The sequence below is a fragment of the Cynoglossus semilaevis genome, chromosome 1 (genome assembly GCF_000523025.1).
Source record: "Cynoglossus semilaevis isolate Cse_v1.0 chromosome 1, Cse_v1.0, whole genome shotgun sequence".
In the NCBI taxonomy this organism is placed as follows: domain Eukaryota; kingdom Metazoa; phylum Chordata; class Actinopteri; order Pleuronectiformes; family Cynoglossidae; genus Cynoglossus; species Cynoglossus semilaevis.
In genome coordinates, this window is record NC_024307.1 from 28370028 (window position 1) to 28390792 (window position 20765).

At 39.6% G+C, this 20765-nt stretch overlaps 3 protein-coding genes and 1 long non-coding RNA gene across 7 annotated transcripts; 2 read left to right on the forward strand and 2 right to left on the reverse strand.

Moving 5' to 3' along the window:
- Nucleotides 1-1680: 1680 nt before the first annotated feature.
- On the reverse strand, nt 1681-13388 carry plod3 (procollagen-lysine, 2-oxoglutarate 5-dioxygenase 3). The gene is made up of 19 exons (XM_008324595.3): nt 13153-13388; nt 9686-9777; nt 9265-9401; nt 8137-8300; nt 7932-8044; nt 7721-7784; nt 7530-7627; nt 7154-7255; nt 6942-7073; nt 6737-6858; nt 5862-5966; nt 5399-5524; nt 5173-5314; nt 4976-5089; nt 4808-4879; nt 4034-4138; nt 3791-3937; nt 2756-2881; nt 1681-2651 (listed from the first exon to the last, which is right to left on the reverse strand). The coding sequence occupies exons 1-19, from the start codon at nt 13241-13243 to the stop codon at nt 2496-2498; spliced, it is 2208 nt and encodes a 735-aa protein (XP_008322817.1). The 5' UTR covers nt 13244-13388; the 3' UTR covers nt 1681-2495.
- Nucleotides 13389-13501: 113 nt separating this feature from the next.
- Nucleotides 13502-17190, forward strand: cyb5d1 (cytochrome b5 domain containing 1). Of its 4 annotated transcripts, XM_008324606.3 has the most exons (6): nt 14019-14533; nt 14644-14799; nt 14989-15068; nt 15462-15680; nt 15776-16022; nt 16088-17190. In XM_008324606.3, the coding sequence occupies exons 2-5, from the start codon at nt 14679-14681 to the stop codon at nt 16004-16006; spliced, it is 651 nt and encodes a 216-aa protein (XP_008322828.1). In that variant the 5' UTR covers nt 14019-14533; nt 14644-14678; the 3' UTR covers nt 16007-16022; nt 16088-17190. The 4 variants fall into 4 exon arrangements, with proteins under 4 accessions (XP_024916590.1, XP_008322828.1, XP_024916577.1 ...); XM_025060822.1 differs by lacking the exon at nt 14019-14533 and adding an exon at nt 13502-14012 and having other exon boundaries at nt 15776-17190; XM_025060809.1 differs by having other exon boundaries at nt 15776-17190.
- Nucleotides 17191-17303: 113 nt separating this feature from the next.
- Nucleotides 17304-20723, forward strand: LOC103389318 (C-type lectin domain family 10 member A-like). The gene is made up of 7 exons (XM_025060795.1): nt 17304-18051; nt 18700-18813; nt 18970-19029; nt 19132-19197; nt 19319-19473; nt 19844-19953; nt 20270-20723. Exons 1-7 carry the CDS (start codon nt 18003-18005, stop codon nt 20421-20423), a joined length of 708 nt encoding a protein of 235 aa, XP_024916563.1. The 5' UTR covers nt 17304-18002; the 3' UTR covers nt 20424-20723.
- Nucleotides 19272-20477, reverse strand: LOC107989249 (uncharacterized). The gene is made up of 3 exons (XR_003051322.1): nt 20343-20477; nt 19500-19653; nt 19272-19411 (listed from the first exon to the last, which is right to left on the reverse strand). It is a non-coding gene; the product is annotated as an uncharacterized LOC107989249 (long non-coding RNA).
- Nucleotides 20724-20765: the final 42 nt, after the last annotated feature.

A 20765-nucleotide genomic window follows, 5' to 3' on the forward strand; every position in this document is an offset into this window, starting at 1 on the left:
AATGTTTTGGTACGTCAACAGTAATATACTATAATAATAATTTCCTGAAAAAGTCTATAAAGATAAGTCACAAAGAACAATAGAAATGCATTAATTTGTATTAAAATACATAGCCATTTATTTTATGGTAAAAAAATGTTTAAAACAAAATACTAATTAGACTGTACAGTATATGTATCATACTAAAAGGTCTTCTAAATAAAAGTTTCACAAAAATGAATAAAAATATAACATATATGTTTACTCATTTGAATATACTTTATACACTTAAATATTATACTGAAATATTCCTTTTATTCAGTGTTAATGTTACCTGTCACATCCACCGGGAATCACAGATTTTCCAGCCTGGTCCTTGTTTTCTAGAACAGTTTCGACGTGCGTTTCGTCCTGACAACCAGCGAAATGTTTCCGGGCCTTTTCCCTTGACAGCCATCGGACTTTGAGATGCAACAGGCTGTCTAAAAATGAAAACAACTGTAGATTAGTTAACCCATTCGTCATTATTTAGTTTATTATCTGAATGACAATGTCCAAGCATCAGGAGGAAATATTTGAGCGCGTTTTACTTCCTGGTGCAGGACACTGTGAACTCTAGGCAGCTTTCGATCAAGTGAATTTTGAAGTAACGTCATAAATAATTTTTACGTTCTCTCGGCTCCGTAGTGCGAGAGCCGTTCATTTATTTGACATGTCAACATTTCACCTTTGCCTGACACGTGTCTTTCGCCCGTGTCTGCTCCTATATTAGTGTCAAATCAAGCATTCCATTCTGCAGCCCTAGGAAGTTTACACATCTGCATAAAAGCACAACTTACCTAATATCGTGTCCATCACTTGACCCATCGTGACGGAATCCTCTAGGTCCAACGTTTCGTTGAATGAAAATGTTTGCTGCCGTCTTCATGGCCGGGCCCTTAGTTGACTTCGCACGCCATGTCTCTCATTGAAGTCGGTGCATAGAAACTGTTTCTTTAATTGTTATCGGATTTTCACGACTCGGTTTTCATGGTCCGCCACCACAAAACTACTGTAGCCGAGTATCAGGGCGTTTATACTTTGTTATAAAACGACAAAGACACGAGAGGAAAACTTCGTCGATCCACACACTTCCCGTATCCCCTTCACAATTAATCTACACATGCCGTTTAATAACCAAAACTTAGCCGAGCACAACTCAGAACAACCAGGACAAAAATTGGTTACACTAGCAACGGTTGCAGAATTTGGCTGGTGCCTGTTTTTTTTTTTTTTTTTTTAATCGCTCTGCGAGTTTTCCGCCGTTCCAAAATCGCCTTACTTATGCTTTTCAATTGGCCATTGGGACAAGTAAACAAAAGAGCATCTGGCAGTGAGCCCTCTGTATGTCCCGACCAATCTTTGTATAAAATGTGGACACTAATTTCAAATTGAATTATTTGGTATACTCACAAAGAGCTTTACTGGTTGCAGTTTCATTGCTGACCAGCAGAGTAGCACAACGTGGATGATCATAAATATTTTCTGAAGCGTCTATCTTTACTTTTTATTACAGTTTATTTTAAAGGTCAATAAAAAGGTTTTAAAAGTAAATTCTGTTTGACATGTTTTACTTTTTCGCGAGCTTTGTCAATAAAATTATTTGTACCTGAAGGTGTTGTGCAAAAAATCCTGGCAATAGACCAGACAAAGTACCATGGGTGTTACACTAAAATTATTTATTAAAATCTCCAAACAAACATTAACAAATAACTTAATGCAGTATTGTACAAAGCTAATTCCTAGCATTGACACATGTGCCACCTACAGGTGGTGCTGGGTGCAAACCTCGTTTTAAATAAGAATGGAGATTGAGGACACACCTTGATTTCACATTGACAAGATGCAAAGTAGAAATGAGTGAATAATAAAATAAAATTAAACAGGTAGATGTTTTCCTAAAACAGTAAAAAGTTACAAAACTTAAGTTTATCCCACCTAACATTACAATAAAAAATATAATTGTTTGTGAGAATTAAAACTATTTAACTGAAATTGTGGAAGTTGACACTGTAGCACTGCAGTTAAACATCAGAGGACAGCACCCTCTACCGGGAACTTAGTGTTGTTGCAGAATAAAAATATTGGAGTGTTTCAATATTGCATAGATTTACTTTAAGTTTGTCTGTAATAAGGCAACATGGTGACAACTACACAAAGTCCAGAAAGATAACTGGTGATTTAAGGCCAGTACCTCCATGGACATTGTTGTAGCAAAGGGTGTTGGGTCAAAAACACTGTTTTTCTGTCAGAGTTGTGCAAACTGCAAACACACCTGATAAAGCAAAGTGATGTGACACAAAAAACTGCGCCTAATGATAATGAGAATGAGAATCATTATTCAAAATGTTCACCTCTGAGGGGAGGCCAGAGGAGGGCGCTCTGGAATGACCTCATTTGTTCTGTTGTGAGGCACAGTCCACACAAAAACACACACTGTTTAAAAAAAAAATTTAAAATTAAAAAGAAAAACAGAATCAGGGGTCAACAAACGATACCATGATATAACGGGTCCCCCTGGTGGTGGGCAGGCCTTCATGGTAGTGTGTGAGGCGACCCGGGTGCATGAAGGACCAGCCTTTTCTGGGGGACTCCACCTTGCAGTCGTAGCGCAGGAATCTGCAGCCACCTCCCTGTCACACGATTACACAGCACACGGGCATGCGTGCGCACACACACATTATTGACATTCACAAAGGTGTTTGTGTGATTGTTCTGTATCACAGTGTGTTTTTACCTCATAGTCGATGTTCTTATTGTTGAGAGCGATGTTGACGGTGAACGTCGAAGAGTCATGATGTGGCCGCAGGGAGGGCTGCTCATCAGGACGATAGCGCACAACAAAGTTCATGATGGCTTGTGCCTGTGAGCGCACACAGAACAACCATCACATGTGTGAAAACTGACACCAGTGTATGTGTGTGTGAGAGTGAGTGAGTGAGTGAGTGAGAGATAGAGAGAGACGCTCCTCACAGTTAGCTTCTGTACAGCACTGTTAAATTTTCTGCTGTTATTTTTGGCTGACATTTTAAGGTTGTTTTTAGCAAAAAATGTGGCATGATTTCAGGACCAATTGAAATAATAATTTGGTTTTTAATTGCTTGTATGGCTATGACTTTGGGTAACATCACGTTTTTATGTTAGGGCTAATCTTTACCACACAATTCTTTGGCAAATGTTTGGTTACTGACAATGTACAGTATTTCCACTAAAGGAACGATATCTGACAATTCACCCTTTTAATTAAAAAGGTCTAACCTTGAAAAGGTGACTTTGATTTAACTTCAGCTGTTTTGCTAAAATTTTTGTTTGATTGCTTATTTATATATGTTTATTTATATATATATATATATATATACACATACATATTTATATACACACACTATATACACACATATACACAAAAGTGAAAAACAAATTCAATTTTTAACTTCCAATTTCCAAATTTTGCTTATTGACTTATTTATTTGCACTTAGTTTCTTTTTAAACATTTATTTTGTGTAAACATTCAGTAAATTCCTAGCTGGCAATATTTGACAAACTTGTTGATTTCTTTTCATTAGACATTTCTGCATGAATGTTTTGAATAACATTAAGCCTTTTGTGGAGAACTACCAGAAACTAATACAGAGAAAATTCAGCTATTATTTCAGCTACATTAGTGGCTAACATTCATCTATGTAAAGGCAGAACCAGGTATGTTCAAACTAATTTGATTTGGCTAACGTTCAGTGGAGTTTGTTTGTCTTTGGGGTATTCTATTGACTGTACCTTTGGGTAATATCCAGGGTAGAGTTTCTCGGTGACGGGAGAAATGTACTCTTTCAGGAACTTCAACCACTCCTTTTCAAATTCAATCTGGTTCATGTGGATGTCCACAGTTGGAACGTTCTCGTATCCACCAGCCAGACGTTCATCCTGAATGGAAAACAAATATTATATATAACAAAGAGTCATTCTTTACAGCCAAAGAGTCTTTTTTTACTCAGTTGGGTCCGCAGATGAAAGCATTACCTTGTGGGTTCCTCCAGACCACCCTCCATTGTCCTCCATGGTCTCCACCAGGTGATCGCACATCTTCTCTGAGAAGGTTGGGAACCAGTAAACATCTGGACAAGGCTGAAACACAAACAGATCAGTTGATTACTCAACTTCAGATCATCTAAACATAAATGAAAACTAAAAGCAAGATATGTAATTCAACTCTATAAAACAATTGCTCACACATCAAAGTTCATTAAAAAATGATCAATGTTAGCTTACAGGAACACAGTAGCCACTGCTGCCTCCTGTGGTTAGTTTCTGTCATTAAGGTTAATCTGAACAACAACAATGCAAAGTGGAGTCATTACATAAAACATCAGTGACTTGGGCAGCAGTGGATCAATGTCGTCTTCGTTAAAAACTTTCATTTTCTCTGAGGTTTAACCACAAAAAAGGTTGGAGACTGCTGTAATAGAGTATACACAGTGCACACACACAGTGAACAGAAGAACAACACTGCAGTCACTTACCCTGACTCCCTTCCTCCCCATCACCCTTCAATGTCCTTCATTTCCTCCTCTGTCCTTTACTTATGTCCTTTATCCTTGTTCTGTGTCTCTCTCATCTTCCTGCTCTCTTCGTCCCCTCCTGTCTCCTGCTGCTTCACACTTCACTCCTCACTCTCACTACTCCTTCCCTCTCTCCTTCTCTCCTCTGATTCTAAACCTTCTCCTCGAAGTACAGACAGTCAACAACAACAGGCTCGGGTTCTGATCATCTTCTTGTACATCGAAGAACAATTACCTGCTCCACAAAGCTCTTCTGGTCTTCAAAAATCTTGGAGTAGTTCTCGTTGATATACTTTTCCTTCCAGTCCTGTAAACACAAACACACAAACACACTCAGAGGGTGTTCCTGTTTTATCACTGACAATTTTACATCTGTGTGTGTGTGTGTGTGTAGGAGTCTGACCACAGGGTTGTCAAAGATCTGCCACATGTCTGGGTGCAGCCTGGATGTGTTGAAGTTATTGGATGCCACCAGGCGACCAAACTCTTCACGGTTGGACACGTACATGAAGACGCCCTGAGAGTCAGACCGCGTTAATAGGAGGAATGTGATACACAGTCATTAATGAGCAGGACATCAGAGCTGACATGAAGAACCACCTGATCTCTGATGCTCTTGCAGAAAACCATGTCAGAATCCATGCCCTCGCTCTCAAACAGTCGGACCAGGGACAGTTTGGACCGAAGGATGCTGCCTTTGATCAGATAGACCTGAGTGATGTACGGCACATTCCACACACCACTGAAACACACACACGCACAATTTGTTTAAACTGATGTAAAAATGAAAAAATGTTTGAACCAGTTTTGTTTTTGCTCCACTCACATTCTCGTTACCTGGGCAATCTCAATATAGTCCTCAGATCTGGAGTAGTACCCTTCAGGGTTCAAGGCTCCCCAGAAGTTACTCCACAGTTTTCCATGTTTGGATAATGTGGGAGCAATGACGGACCTGAGCAAATCACACAAAAGAAACTTAAAACTGACAGCATCAGAGTCAAACAACACAAAGACAAACGCACGCTTGTTTAACAAGAGGGCTGAATTTAATATATTCAAAGGCTAACATCTAGCTATTTCTGGGCTATCTTTTATCTAAATATGTGTTAACTTTTAGCAATTTTTGGTCAAATTTGGTACCTGATTCTGGCCGTCATCAAATTCTGGGCCAACTTTTACCTTCTTCTAAGCTAACTTTTTCTGGGCCTCACAGACACTGGAAATGAGTGACATCAGAATGAGGGACAACTATATGTCTAAAAGCTAAGCAGTCCAACATTTTAACTCACTTGTTCTCCTCCATCAGAATCCTCAGGATGTCAGGGTTTGTGACAGCCACGTCAGAGTCAATGCTGAAGTAATAATCACACTCTGGATCCTTCTTACACGCCTCTCTATATGCATGCAATAGCACGCACACACAAATACAAAAAGTGCATATGTTAAAAATGGTGAACAAGAAGGCATCTTACAAGGTATTTAAAATGAGATTGTTAACCCCCAGTACTAGTTTCTGATTGGTCAGAAGTCAACAAAGTGAAACCAATGCACTTTTGACAACAGATGTCTGAGTCCACTCGTTATCTAAAAAAGTCAGTGGTTATACCATGAGACTACAAACAGTAGTACAGCAGGTGGCGATATGCAGCTAAAAACAGTGGTTGTGACCAAATTAAACCAACTGGTCAGGTCTCTACGTAGCGAGTGACATTCAGGTGTTCAAACAGAACCTGGGAAACACTGTTTGTGTATTACAGTGTTTCTGTGAAAACTTTTTCCAGTTTATATTTTAGTAATTTCTTTGGTCGTTTAATATACCGACAGTCAGGGAGGAAAATAGGACCAGACCATTTTGACCTTAATAAGAGGAGATTAATGGTGATGGGCAGTGTTTCTGTGAAGAAATGTGCATTTTCTATTATTTAAAATATCTATTTCAGTTTGTGAGGTACACAAGACCTTTTCGGTTGCTATAGCTAATACTTTTACATAGTTATACATTCACTATCTGTCCTCAGTTCATGACCAAACCATCTTAACCTCTGCTCTCTGACTTTATCTACAAACTGCTCATTTCGCATCCTGTCCTTTCTGAAATCTCTGCATCTCCATCTTCTCCACCTCCATCTCAGACTCCTGTCTGTATATTTTGTTCTGCACTCACACAGCCATGGTTCGGGCCTTGTCCTCCTTTAGGTTTTCCTCTGGTCCCACTATCAGAGCGTCAGGGAACAGATACCTGTGATGCTCCCAGAACTTCTGGATGTGACGTTCATGGTACACCACCTGAATTCATGGGTAGATGAGAACCAATCACACCCTTTCTCAGAATCAATCAGAGACTTCGCTCATTTTGAGTCTCTGCGTACATTGTTGTGGATGAAGAGGCGGATCCTGGTCAAGGGGTAATTGAGCGTGGTCAGTCTCTCCAGAAACTCCTCCATGAAGGGTGTGGCACGTTCGATGAAGACAGCCACGTAGACCAGGGGCATCTCCTCGTCCTGGGGTGAAAACATACATCAAGAAGTGTAACTAAAGAAATAAGTCTCAAAGAGAAGTACGAAGGATGAATTCTATTTACCTCTACGTCGTTGAAGAAGAGCAGATCATCGTCACAGTGTCCACAGCCGTTCTCATAGGTCCAGGCTGTCGGCACGTAGTTCCCCAGATAGTTGAGCTGCAGCTACACACACACACACACACACACACACCAGACCAACAAGACTTTTACAGCACAGACTGAAGAGTACCAGGGACTATGTCTGTTCAAAGGCTGGAAGTAGAAACTGAACTGAGTGGGTTTCAAATTTTGGTTCTACTTATGAAGTATGAAGAAACATGTTCGTGGCAAAGATTAGTTCCCAGAACTGGCAACAGTTATAGTGTGTTTGTACCAGAGGAACAAGTACCAGGAACTGTATCTGTGAGTGACACAGTAGCTGGTGTTGGTTTCTTACCTTTGTGGGCCCATTCCCGTGGATAACGACAGGAAGTGTGTCGTAGGCAACGTTCCTCACTCTGACCTTTGCCCTCTCAAACTTCAGGACCACTTCATCTGACGCATACAAAGACACAGATATAGACAAGCACCCAGTTTAGGCCCAGGAGCAAATGACAGTTAAACAAAGGAAATGTGTACGTGTCTTACCAACAGCTCCGTTCAGATTCTGGAAGATTCTCGAGCGATGATCCAGAGTCATGTTAAACTTTGTCTGTCAAAAATAAAAACCACTTGAGTTATATGTTTTTGCTTAATGACATAATTTTCTTTTGTTTAAATTTTGTATTTAGTTTTTTTTAATTCATAATACAGTCACAATGACGCGTGTTTTTGTAACACAGCTTCTTCATGTTCTCACCCTCTGTGTCTTGTCCAGGTAGATCTTGGTGTAGAAAAGCTGGTCGTCGTCATTGTCCTTGAACTTCCACTGCTGAACGATGGCACTCAGGTCTGGAGCCATGCCAATGAAACCTGCAGACAGACACAGGAGGAGCAGACTTTTGGTTCGTGTGTCGCTGAAACAGAAACACTTCCTAGTGTTTATTTGTGTGTTGGCTTCCAACCTCCAGAGTTGAGGTAGCGTTTCCCAGTGTGCACCACTGGATATTTGGGGGCCAGTCTCTGGTCGGGCCAGCAGAATCCTTCCGCTGAGAAGACCACTCTGTGACCTAGACGGGAAAACTTAAAGAGAAGCTCCTCTGGACCAGAAGCAAAGATGACATCATAGCTGCAAAATGAAAACAAATAAAACGGAAAAAAAAATTTAAGTCAAAATATTTTTAAGAAAATCTCATCTCAAACATATTTTAGTAGCGACTGTTTTATATTTAAATAACTAAACACTACTTCTCGACACACTTCCTTATACATTTACATTTTTGCAGTATTTATGATTTTTTGAGTTTTAGTTTTTTTATTAATTTATTTTTATTTTATTTTAGCTTTTTTGCTGCAGTTAAACTTTAACTATTTGTTGTTTAAACCTGATTCCTGGCACATAACAATTAAAGTTTCTTTTTCCTCACAGTGAGTGCTTTAGCCGACTTCTAGACTTTTGGACATTTTTACAATTTTACCTTAAGCTGTTTGTTACGTTGCAGACTTTCTCACTAATAAGCTATCCTTTAGCCACATTCTGAGAACTTTTCAGCCTTATGTTTATCTTAACTTGTTTTTTTACCTTTCACTAAACCTTTAACATTTAGATTTTTCATATAAGGACAAAGAGGTTTTGCTCATTTCTAATTTTTGTGGCCAGGTTTTAGCTTTCTAATCTCTAATTTTATTGCATCTGTTATGGCTAACTTTTATCTATTGTGCTAGCTTCATCAACTTTTAGAGTTTCTGAAATTGTGCCTAGTGATGCCTAAAACTTTGTCAGTAAAATAGTAACGTTTTTACTGATGATCTAAAATCACATCAAGTACACTGATACTTTATGATACCTAAAGTATCAGTATTGTGGTGCCCTAAAACCTTAATTAAGAAACATTTTTACACAGCCCCTGTCTCAGGTTTTGCCTCAGACGCTCAATTCTCTCTGTAACCAAACCTCAGTGAGAAAGTAACGGAAAGAGTTGAGACAATAGATGGAGGGAGGAGACAAAATAAAAGTGGGACAGATGAATGACAATGATGATATTGATATAACACACATAAATACACACAAACCAAGCTGTGTTTTTTTTTACCTGTCCACAAACATGATGACCATGTCCTCCTTTTCTGAGTGTTTGAGCAGCTCCTTTTTTAACCATCTGACCTTCTGACCTCCACCCACCGTCCGAGCCACGTCACCACCTTTCCAATCCTCCCCCAGACCCAGCACCTAGATACACACAGAGAAAATGTTTTAGTCCCATAGTAAAGACCATAAAAATACCATTGATTTTATCCTACAGAACACAGCATTAATTTATTCAATGCCTCCTCCACTACCAGACTCGTGTGTCATAGTATGACTTTGACAATTAAAATCCTTGGTTTAGATTTACCTCAGTGACACATGCAGGACTATTACTGTGAGCTAAAATCACTGACTTTCTCTATGGACTGGTCTGTGAGCTTCTAAACTTCACAATAGAAACTGTAAAGATTGTCCACTGTTGTTACCTTGACAGTGTAGTTGAACTCCTTCGCTGTTCTCATGAAACGGTTGAAACCATCTGTAGCCTCCGTTGCCGCAGTGATCACCAGCAAGTTTTCTGTTGGCGACAGAGTCAGGTGATACATTAAAAATAACCAAGAACTTTCACAACAATCAGTGACACCACTTTATTGCACGTCAAACGATACAATAACAGACTGGTTGAGTGTAAAGCTGGAACCGAACTAACATCTTTTTGCATCAAAGAAGACTGCTTCATCAACCTGTCCTTATAGACAAGAGCTGTGGCCCAATTCATAGGCTGCATGGGAACAAGGCTATATAGTCTAGAATCTAACATTTCCACAAATTCACCACAGATGGACACCCAGCAGCTACAACTACCATCAGTCTGACTGTCCCATTGCCGAGGTTTGACCTCTGGTTGTCTGCAGATGAATAGGTCAATTCTTATCTGACCCTTGTAGGCTCTAAGGGGAAAGGTGGAAGGGTGGATGCAGCCCGCTGAGTGGGACTTAGCCAACATGTTTGGGCCACATAGATAGCTTTTCTCATCCCATCTTTAAGATATCACCCCTGCTCAGCCTGTTGTTGTTTCCCTGGACTACAGCTATAACAACATTCACCGAGTGTGTTTTTTCCTCCAGTTTAATTGAAGGTGAGACACAAATGCTGCCAATTACCAATTGTTCTGGGTTGGATATCTAGTGCCCCCCCCTTGGTTGGTCATTTATACACAAAACAAAGAAAACTGCTAACAGTGGTCAATCACAAAAAAACATCTAATTGTCAAAAAGGGACAAACATTTAAAAAAGAAACATCTCTGTGACTGACTGCAACGGTCAGAGGTCACATTTTTCTTCTTCTCACTGCAGCCAGGCTTTCGAGGAATGTAGTGAGAGTGAAACTCCTCTATATTACCTCAGAAAAGGTTACAGAGGGGAGAGCCGGGGTGGGTAGGCAAGAGGAGGAGAGGGGAAGGGAAGGTAGGAGGAGACAGAAGATTCAGTGACAAAAGTCTCCTTGTCTTCTGAGGTTTTGAGGAGCAGTATGAGGAAATGGAATACTAACCCTTCTGAAAAACTCAGATGATATTGTACAATTTTAAAATGTTTTTGGCCTCCAGAAATCAACAGTATCTATATAGTCTATGGCAGAGGTCACCTGAAACTGGGAGCTACTTCAAAAGCACTTAGTAATACGGAGAGCTACTTGTTTAATACAGACTTCCTGAACAATGTAATAATACCATCGTCATTGCACCCATTTCAATATCGTTGCAGGTGTAACTGATTCAAAAAGCACAATAACCTCTTGTTGACTAGTTTTATTTTCTGGAACATACACTACAGGCACCTTGGGTAGTCCACAGGGGCTACCATGCTGTTAAACACTCTACTGTGAGGAGACAAATTCATGACAACTTCTTCTCTCACACCAACATTCACTCAGAAACTTGTGTTATTTTAGCTCAGAGAGAAGGGAGCTGCAGCCTCCTGTGGTCAGTTTGTGGCACTGAGGTTGAAATGAATGAAGGGTTAGAAACTCTGATGTTACAAAATGATACATTTGAACTAAGTGATGGAGGTGGAAGTGGATCAGCAGCTGCTGTAATGCTCCGAGATAAAACCCCTTTTTTCTCTATGTACTTAGGTGGTGGAGGGGGTGATTAATGAACTTTAAGTACTTTATACTCACACAAAATCACAACTTAAGCTGATACTAAACTTAAGTTGTATGAGGTACACCTAACATAGTTTGAGAACCATAAAGCTAATATAATTAACAGACAGAGATTATCCTGATGAGTACTAGGTTGGTTTTTGACAAAGCAAAGAAAAGTGATTGCTCACAAATCTGCAGCTTAAGTGTTGGACAACATACACACAGCTGTTCAAACACACACACAGACAGACAGCTGTTCTCACTACTCTCTGTACAGACAGCAGGAAACAGCAGCATTGATTCCAAACACGGCTCTGAATCTCGACATTTGTCTCATTGATTGTGACATTTGGTGTGTTCTGTTCTTTAGACCATTGTGAACCAGAACCAGACTCGACACCCACTTAATGTCTTCCATATGTTTGTTATTTAAAGTCATTAGACATTCTCCTTGTTTCCTTCCTGCTGCAGAAATGTGGGACTCTGATGCAACGCTCAGTTCCCTCAGCTAGGACCAAAACAAAAGCCTGCAGGTGACACCAGGTCAGTGCTACAGACGTCACACAAGTCATCAAAGAAAAACTGACAAAAGATGATGGCTGTAATATCAGGACAGAAACTGAACACAACAACGGAAAACCATCCTGGGTCCCACCTGAGTTTTACTGCCCAACTATCAACAAACAATAACTACAATTAAAGACAAATTTACAAAACACTGTGAAAGCTCTTTGACTGTTCTCTCTCTGTCTCTATTTTTTAACTCTCACAATTACAGGCTAAAGTTTAGATAAAATTAAAGATACTGTACAGTAAAACACTCCTTAATCTGTACTTATGATTTTACATCATCTCAATTTATTTAAATGTGTTTTTCGGACCTTTCACTGACTTAAAATGCCAAAAAGCTAAGATGAATGATTATTTTTTTAAAAACCATTATTAAGCATAAGGGCACATTCGTACCAAATTGGTGGATATCCTTAGACTTTTATCCTGTATTTTTGGACACACATTTTTTTAAAAACCCACTAGAGTTAAGTATTTTTAGAAGGACATTTACATTTGGATTTAAAAGGTAACATATATACTGTAAGTTACTGATATTTATCCATAAACTAAAGCAGCGGTTGTTTTTTTAATCATGTTTATTCTTCCCAATGGTCAGAGTAATATTGAGTAATGAGTAATATAATAGATGTTTTAGCTATATATGTTGTATGTTGGTTTTTTTATTCGTGAGCATTTCTTGTTTTGCATGATTTTATTTTACCTCTCAACTAAACCAAAGTTTTTCAAGTCAGCTGCATTAGATTTCCACATTTTTGTGACGTTACTATTGCCCAGCTACAGTATATTTGGCGACCATTCAGCAACCGTTGCTGAATGGTCGCCAATCCACGTACCTTCTACTGTATTTTGGCGAAATGTTTTAATATTTTGGCTTACGTTTTTATCTTGACCTGTACTTAACATGTTACTTAAGACAAATTGGTTACAGTTTTTCAAATATGTTTAACTGTTGGAGCAGTAACATTTAAAACTCGCCCAGACTTGTATTTCAGTTAACTAGCCTTCAGGCGACGTAAAAAGTTAAAAACTGTTTTTACCAGGTAAAACGCACAGACACACACATACAGTGTAACAAACCCTGTCATACTTTTTCATTAGTCTAAAACGGGACAACAGTTTAAATAGAAATGTGTTTAGTCGTTGTTAGTTGAAAGGAACCCGAGTACAACGCTGCTCCAGCGGGACATGGTGGTCCAGGCTGCCGGGGTAGGGAAGCCTCCGAAGCGGCCTTACCTGGACTAAGCTTTCGCTGTTCGGCGGACACGGAGCTGTAGTCGATGACGAAAACCACCAGGCAGAAAAGACGATAACACATGGTGGACATTTAAAAACACACAAACTAAACAATTTTACATGTAAAAATAGAAGTCCTCTTCTATCTCCCTCACTCCATCCGCTACGCTAGGACGCTTGTACAACTAACGGGTTATAATCTCGCGATACTAAGAACTGCACTGTAGAGATGTCAACACAGAAAATCCTTAAAAATGAAAAGAACCCGCCCATGTTAGAAAATCAACCAATAAGAGCAGCCTCAAGCTAAGTCGACAGAGGTGATGCCTAACCAGAGCACAGCAGGCGCCAGCAGAATCCAATCAGAGCGGGACAAATGGAAATCAATGATCTCTTGATTTTTTTTCCTGCGGCAGAAAGTTCGCGAAAACAGAGAATGTGAATGTTTGCCACGTGTGACATATTCCACAATGAGAGAGGGAAAGTCAGAGAGAGAGAGAGAGAGAAGGATAGGAAAAGAGAGAAAAACAAAGAGGCACAGTATTGCTTTTGATCAAATTGAATATTTAGTGTTTAATTCAATTGATCATGTGATGTTATTACGACTATGAATTAAAATTAATGAAAAGATGGCTGTTGATTCATATCTCCTCCATATATAAGCTTTAATGTGTTTTTATTGCTTAAATTCACTATGTGACCGTTGTGATATATCTTATTATTTATTGTTAGTTATTTCTACCTTTATTTTCCTAGGACTGCAACCGGAAGTCCCTCCCAACCTGCGCTAGTGCGTTGCCGTAGAAACCTAACAATACAGCAAAACTGGTGAAGTGGAAGGCATGTCATGAGGGTACCAGGTTAGATTTCTGATTTGATTTAAGAAAATGTTCCGTTGTTTTTTAATCAACACTTTCTTCTGTTGCTTTCTATATAGGAGATACGTGTTTAATGATTGGAGAAATGTCTGTAAAACATTAATGAACGTGCCATCCTTAATTTTGTTTCGAAATGTCTAGCACATTCTTGGTGATACCCTTGGGAGGCATTAATGCAACCTCAACATTTAACATTGAGAAACAGATGAAAGAATGCAATTGAAATATGTTGTCACACATGTCCACATTCACACAGACTGTGACAAGGTTTACCTTCATTCCCCACTCTACCTTCAAAGATGAAAGGAAAAAGGATAAAAGTAAAACATCACATCAGGACTAATTAATAAGGAATAAGCCAAAGTTCTAATAAAAGAAGCCTCAGGTTTATAGTGTAATGATTGATCAAGTCCAGAAGGAGGCAGCCATGCCACATTATAAAGCCCAACTGTTGGCTGTATCAATGAAGAAGTAGGCCACAGCTTTTGCATGTGGATCACATGGTGGGTAAAAGGCTACATATGTGGACCACCACACACTTCTACCTCTTCACATCCATGAATCTTTGTATTTTAATTTAACACATTAACAACCAGGAACTTTGTATCCACAGACGTGTTAAATTCAGATTCACTCTAGCAGACAGTTATGGACACACCCAAGTACTTCACCCCAGCTGAGGTGGCTGCCCACAACACTGCTGAGGACCTTTGGGTGTCATTTCTGGGCAAAGTGTGCAACCTGACCCCTCTAATGAACCAGTTCAAAGGTGATTTTACACTCAACAGGTGTGGAAATAAATGTCTCACATATTTCCCCTTTAATTTAAGTGATTTTATCCCTGCAACCAGTTGCCCTCTAGTGGCATATTTCAATCTTCTATTTCCTTGCTTTGCCTTACATTTTGTGGTCCAAAACATCACAGCAGAATATTTTCATAATATTTTCTCTGTGCCAGTAGGTGACGCTCTGCTCCTGCCAATCATGGAATGTGCAGGAAAAGACATCAGCCACTGGTTTGACCCTGAAACAAAAGACGTGAGTGTGTGAGCAGCATAATCTGGAAAAGTCAGTCCAACAGTGAGATGAAGCAGTGAACCCCATTGCCAAAGTCCACAGAGAAAACTAGAAATTTAACATCAAAATACATAGTGATTGGTTAGTGATCCTCGTTGACACAAACATAGGACAAGCAGTGATACACAAACCAGAGTTTCCTGTTTAAGAATTTAATGTCAAAGTTGTCAACATAGTCCTGAACCACTAATTGAATCTGATATTGAATCAATTATCAGTGTGTTACATCACAACAGTCTGTTAATCATTGCGTTCGTTTTAAAAACGAATCTTTTAAAATCACAACTATTTATTTTTATACTAAAATAAAGGAATCATTTCTTGCTGATACTACCTGCTAGTGTCTCTCCTCAGGTCCTGAAACATGTAGACCCACTGACTAACTGTGTGAGGTACTACACCCCCAGAGGGCGCTTTGTCCACACCCCACCCTCTGGTCCTCACTCAGACTGGGCCGGTGACATTGGTCAGCCCTGGTGGAAGGATCAACAATATGAGGTGGGGCGGTTGACAACGAAAGCCAGGTGGATACGAGTTCTCAACACCCTGACATCGCAGGAGCAGAGGTTACAGGTAAACCTTTGACAAATCATTCAGTTACTAGGATGCCGATGAGCAGACTCAGAGAACCTCCTGTCATCCCAACTCTCCTTCATCTCCTCCTCCAGGTGTGTTCAGAGGAGACACTGGATGTGATCCTCGAGCGCTACCTGCGCTACAACTCCCACGCTCGCAGCTACACCTGGAAATACAACGCGGCGTGTCTGGACATGAACAAGACACTGGACGAGAACAATGTTCCAGATGACGACATGGAGCTAGAAGAGCTACGACTGGACCGTGACCTCTTTGTTCCTGCCCTGCTGCTCCACTTTAATGACGACCTCACTGAGGGATGAAAAACAACTGACCGAGGTACAAACTTCTTGATTTAGGAGCGTCCAAAAGAAGAATGAAACGTCCAAACATTGTCTTTTCAGCAACATCCTCATCGATCAGATCACAGACTGACATGATGACCAGCTGTGTGAGAACTACAGCAGAATCAAAACCATGGGCCTTATTGACCAATGACATTTAAAGAGGAAAGAGGACCAAAACTTTGTGGGATGAAATAATTCACACCAGACCAATGCAATACCAGGATGTGGGGTGAACTGAGAACCAGACCACGGTTTCTAGGTAGATTGGGTCAAATCCAGATTCTTCTGTGGTCCAGGATTGTTTGTGTTGTAACTAGGGATATTAACTTTTACAGTGAAATGACACAATGACAACAACAAGAAAAAGTGGCGATTGTGCAGAAACAACATTGGGGGGAGGGGAGGGTTGTGCAAGATGCAAAAACTGTGTAGTAATGCAGTATGTTTAAAGATATGTAATGTCTATGGGGTGGTTGTGAGAGGAGGGAGAGGGAGGTCTGGGAGGGGGTGTCAGGAGGTGTGTGGGGTCCTCTGGAGTTCAACAGTCTCACAGCTTCAGGGAAGAAGCTGTCCGGTGGTCCTGCCTTTGATGCTCCGCGGACAAACAGCGCATGTGCGGAGTGGGTGGGGTCCTTCATGATGCAGGAGGCCCGTTTCCTGCATCTGGCGATGTAGCTGTCCGTGAAGGTGGGTAGGATCCCACTCAAATTCCGACATCGACCAATTCAACAGTGGGGGCCTGGTGGTTGAGGAAGTTAAGTGTTGCCCGCTCACTAAGGTAATGGGTTAAAACGATGTTTGTCAATTTTAAGAACAGCAGCAGAAAGACATGGCCCACATTTGATTTACTGGGAAGTTCCAAACTAAATGGGGTCCTGTAAATTCACTTCAATATAAAAACAATCATGATTCAGGTTTCATTTTTTACCCTAGAAAGCATCTGTATCATATTTGCTACACAAGGATCAGAGAAAAAGTGTTCTATGTTTTCAAAATTCAAAAATGTTTGTTTTTATTTCTGAAATGATCATTGTTGTGACCAAAAAGTTGCCAAAAGCACCCATTGATCAAATGAGATACAAAATGAGCATATTAACGAAACTATGTGGCAACAGTTTGTTTTCATGTTATTATGTTGAATAAACCAAAAGAAAAAAAAACTTTTTTTTTTTGGTTTTGTGTATCTGGTAACCAACATGCTGTGGTTAAGTCAGTGCAAAGAGTCATCCTGCACTCAAACAGATCTATTTAGTGTTGTACAATACACTAAATTAGTTGGCATATATTTTACATTATAATGAAAGTTTCACGTAGTACTAGAATTTCTAAAGTAAACCTTTTAATTGTATTGCACATGTTAGTTGTTATTGTAAAATAAACTAACCTTTAAGAAAATGCTTTTTTAAATTAGTTATTTTAACTAACATTGTATTTCAAATTGAAATTTAACCCAGGGGAATGCTCAACTGTTTTATTACAATCAAACAAATGTAACTTGTGAATTTGTACTTTTACATTAATCCATAAATAAAGCAGGGAATTCTATGATCACGTGGAGGAGTGTCTATTCACTGCAGATGTTCTCACTTAGCCTAGTAGAAATCCAAACAGACACTTTAACAAAATATAGTAATGTTCATCCTGCAACAAACTTGTTGCTTGTTGTTCAACCTAATCCAGGCTAACAATTGGGAATTCTGGAATGCTACTTGGATTGCAGATTATTCATATAATACTTAATTATTTAAAATGCATTGTTTTTTCTTAAATTCAACAAGAAGTTGTGTTTTGAGTTGTGTGGATTAGATAGGTAGATAAGATAAGTTCCTCTTTCACACCATGCAGTGAGAACGCATAAAGTCTTTGCTTTTCCTTCCTCTTTATTTTATCCTCCCACTGGTTAGACGCAACAGAGAACTTTAAATCAGAAATATTTCAGTTTTCATAAGAGGGACAACGAAAAGTGGCCCTGATGGCAGAAAACATCTACTTGAACACTGAGGACGTCAGCAAAATGAAAGGTAACAATAGCAACAGCAAGAGATTGAACCAAAAGCAACCATGTCAGTGTTTAAGGGATGAAACATTCTTCAAATGTCTTTAAAAAGTCAGCAGTTGGACAGAGGATAAAGTAGACGGTTACAGACAGCTGATCAAGTATGTTACGTTTCTTTAAGTGAGTTCTACTTGTATCACTGGGACAGCTCAAAACAGTTCCAGCCTTTTGTCTGAAAATATTTGATGATAATCTAAATTTAAGACTAGAATTATTTTGTTGTGTTTAAAATATATGACTGTTATTTCCACAGTAAACAACATAAAGTTACTCCAGAAATAGTTACATCAAGAGCAACTGAACGACGTAGGTTTTTTGAAGACGTTTCACGTCTCATCCAAGAGGCTTCTTGGATGAAAGGTGAAACGTCTTCAAAAAACCTACGTCATTTAGTTGCGGTCAGTGTAACTATTTTTGGATTAAATGACCTACACAGAAACATAAAGTTACGAATTTATTCAAGAAGGATGCTCACAGTGAGTTAGTTGAGTCGAAGTTCTCCCTCACTGATGCTGGTTTGGAAGCTTGGAGTGTGTGTTCACACAATAAATTATTATTCTTCCTACATCTATTTGAGATTTGTGTATGAATTTCTACATGTTCTGTCTGTCAGTGTCCGGTGCGGTCCAGAGAGCCTCCAGGCCCAGACGCTGGTTGTTTCCTGCTCTGATCACTGGGGTCCTCATCATCATCATCATCATCATCATCATAGAGGTGTGGTTGACCTGTGAGCTGTCTGTATATGTATCTATCTGTCTGTCTGTCTAACTAACTAACTATCTATCCATATATATATATATATATATATATATATATATACATATATATAATATCCTGGTCTCCAGATCGAAGTTTTCTAACAAAACAATAACTGTGTATTTAGATGTGATGTTGCGTAATCACCAGTGGTCTCTGGAGCAGCAGGTTTCCAGCATCAGAAATGGTACCACCTGCTTACACTTACTGTTTGGATTCACTGTAACATAACAACTTGGCTAAATTGTTAGCATCATTAGCTGTTGGTCCCTTTCTTTTTTTTCATAAGAGTCGCAGAGGCATGACCAAAGCATCGCCACACTCAGATGTGGCATTTACAGCATCCTCAGCAACGGTAAGACCCACCAATTCAAGTGTTATTATTTCTTCGTTCTATTTCTTTCTCAGTGTGTCTCCGGATGGTCATGTGCTAACAACAGGCCTGTCCTGGTTTCTGCTTCTCATCTGTGTCCCAGACTCAGCAGTGGACGGTTGTTGTCCTAACAATTGGACACACTCAGGGTTCAGCTGTTACTTCTTTAGCAAATTTCCTCTGACCTGGAACAAGTCTAAAACATGGTGTGAAAATAAAGATTCACATCTTGTCAAATTCAACACGGACAAAGAGTGGGTGAGAAAACTGATCTGGTTTTTTACCATCTCCTTACTGCCTATGAATTGATTCTCAGTCATCCAGGTCATAGTCAAGGTTGAAGAGTTCTGTTAGGCAACTTTCTTTGAGAACAGAACTCTTCAACCATCTCCTTGCTGCATTAGACTGGTTTCATGGTCTTTACCAGTGGTCTGTGTCCTGGAGAGGAAGAGGAAGAATTTAAGTAAATGCATAATGTAGACAAAGGGGTTGATGAGACCAAAAAAGGTCATTAGCTAAGCTGGACAGCTTGAAATAAAGTCATCTATGTCATCATCAGCATATTAAGTGAACTTCATATTAAAAACACGAAAATAATGTTATTGCCTTTGTGTCCTTCTTTGTCCAGAACTTCATCACCAGCAAAACGTCTTCTCAGTTATATTGGATCGGCCTAAGTGATTGGAGAACTGGGAAGTGGGAGTGGGTGGACCAGACTGAGTACATCATGGATTCCAGGTTCTATTTGACTTTCTTTAAGACTAATGTTTATCAAATGTTTAAAATAAAGTTCATTAGCACAGCATAAGGGATGTATCAGGCATGAGGACGATGGATCCAGACCTGCATCTGAATACTTGCTTTTATATTTATAACCCAGGTCTATATAAGAGCTTGTTGAAAAGCAAGAGGTCCAAATCAGATTCATTCAAAATAAATTGCTTCAGGAGTGCCTGCAGTCAGATCTGCTCTAGCTTCCTAATCCTCATGCATTCTGGATCCATCTGGTTTTGAACTAATACCTAAAAACCGTAAGAGCATGTGTGGTTTCCAGACACTGGAGGCCTGGACAGCCTGACAACTGGAAAGATCATGGCCATGGCGATGAAGGAGAGGACTGCGCTCACCTGATCACCAATGGTTTCAATGACTTGTGCTGCTTTACACCGCTGAAGTTCATCTGCCAGAAGCCCAGTGGACGTCCATGATCCCAACAGCCTCCATGACCAGGACCAGAGTTTTCTGAAGCCAGACAGAAACAGAAACAAAGTAAAACTGCTGGACATGTAGACACAGCTGAAACTGAAGTCAACCACAAATAGTCTTTTCTGTTTAAATGGGTTTCCAATGTATAAAATAAGCTTTTGTTTTGAAGAAAAAAATTTGAAAAAACAAAACTCTGTGGAAGTGGAGACAAATACTGGACAAATTTGAGTTTTCTGTGATTTTTGTTTTTCTGAAATTGTTTTATTTCTGCATGAAATTAAAAGGCTTTTAGCTTCCTAAAATCTGTGGTGGTGGATTTTACTCTACACACACACACAAACACA

Bases quoted from the DNA above. Each gene is read 5' to 3' on its own strand.
- plod3 (XM_008324595.3), bottom strand. From the start codon at position 13,243: ATGTCCACCATGTGTTATCGTCTTTTCTGCCTGGTGGTTTTCGTCATC. The intron at 8,301-9,264 runs GTAAAAAAAAAC...TTCATTTTGCAG, and splicing joins GTCATCATGTTTGTGGACAG to CTATGATGTCATCTTTGCTT. The intron at 7,785-7,931 runs GTGAGAACATGA...TATTTTTGACAG, and splicing joins ACCTGGACAAGACACAGAGG to ACAAAGTTTAACATGACTCT.
- cyb5d1 (XM_025060822.1), top strand. From the start codon at position 14,679: ATGGACACACCCAAGTACTTCACCCCAGCTGAGGTGGCTGCCCACAAC. The intron at 14,800-14,988 runs GTGATTTTACAC...TCTCTGTGCCAG, and splicing joins TCTAATGAACCAGTTCAAAG to TAGGTGACGCTCTGCTCCTG. The intron at 15,681-15,775 runs GTAAACCTTTGA...CTCCTCCTCCAG, and splicing joins CGCAGGAGCAGAGGTTACAG to GTGTGTTCAGAGGAGACACT.
- LOC103389318 (XM_025060795.1), top strand. From the start codon at position 18,003: ATGGCAGAAAACATCTACTTGAACACTGAGGACGTCAGCAAAATGAAA. The intron at 18,052-18,699 runs GTAACAATAGCA...TCTGTCTGTCAG, and splicing joins GGACGTCAGCAAAATGAAAG to TGTCCGGTGCGGTCCAGAGA. The intron at 19,030-19,131 runs GTACCACCTGCT...TTTTTTCATAAG, and splicing joins GGTTTCCAGCATCAGAAATG to AGTCGCAGAGGCATGACCAA.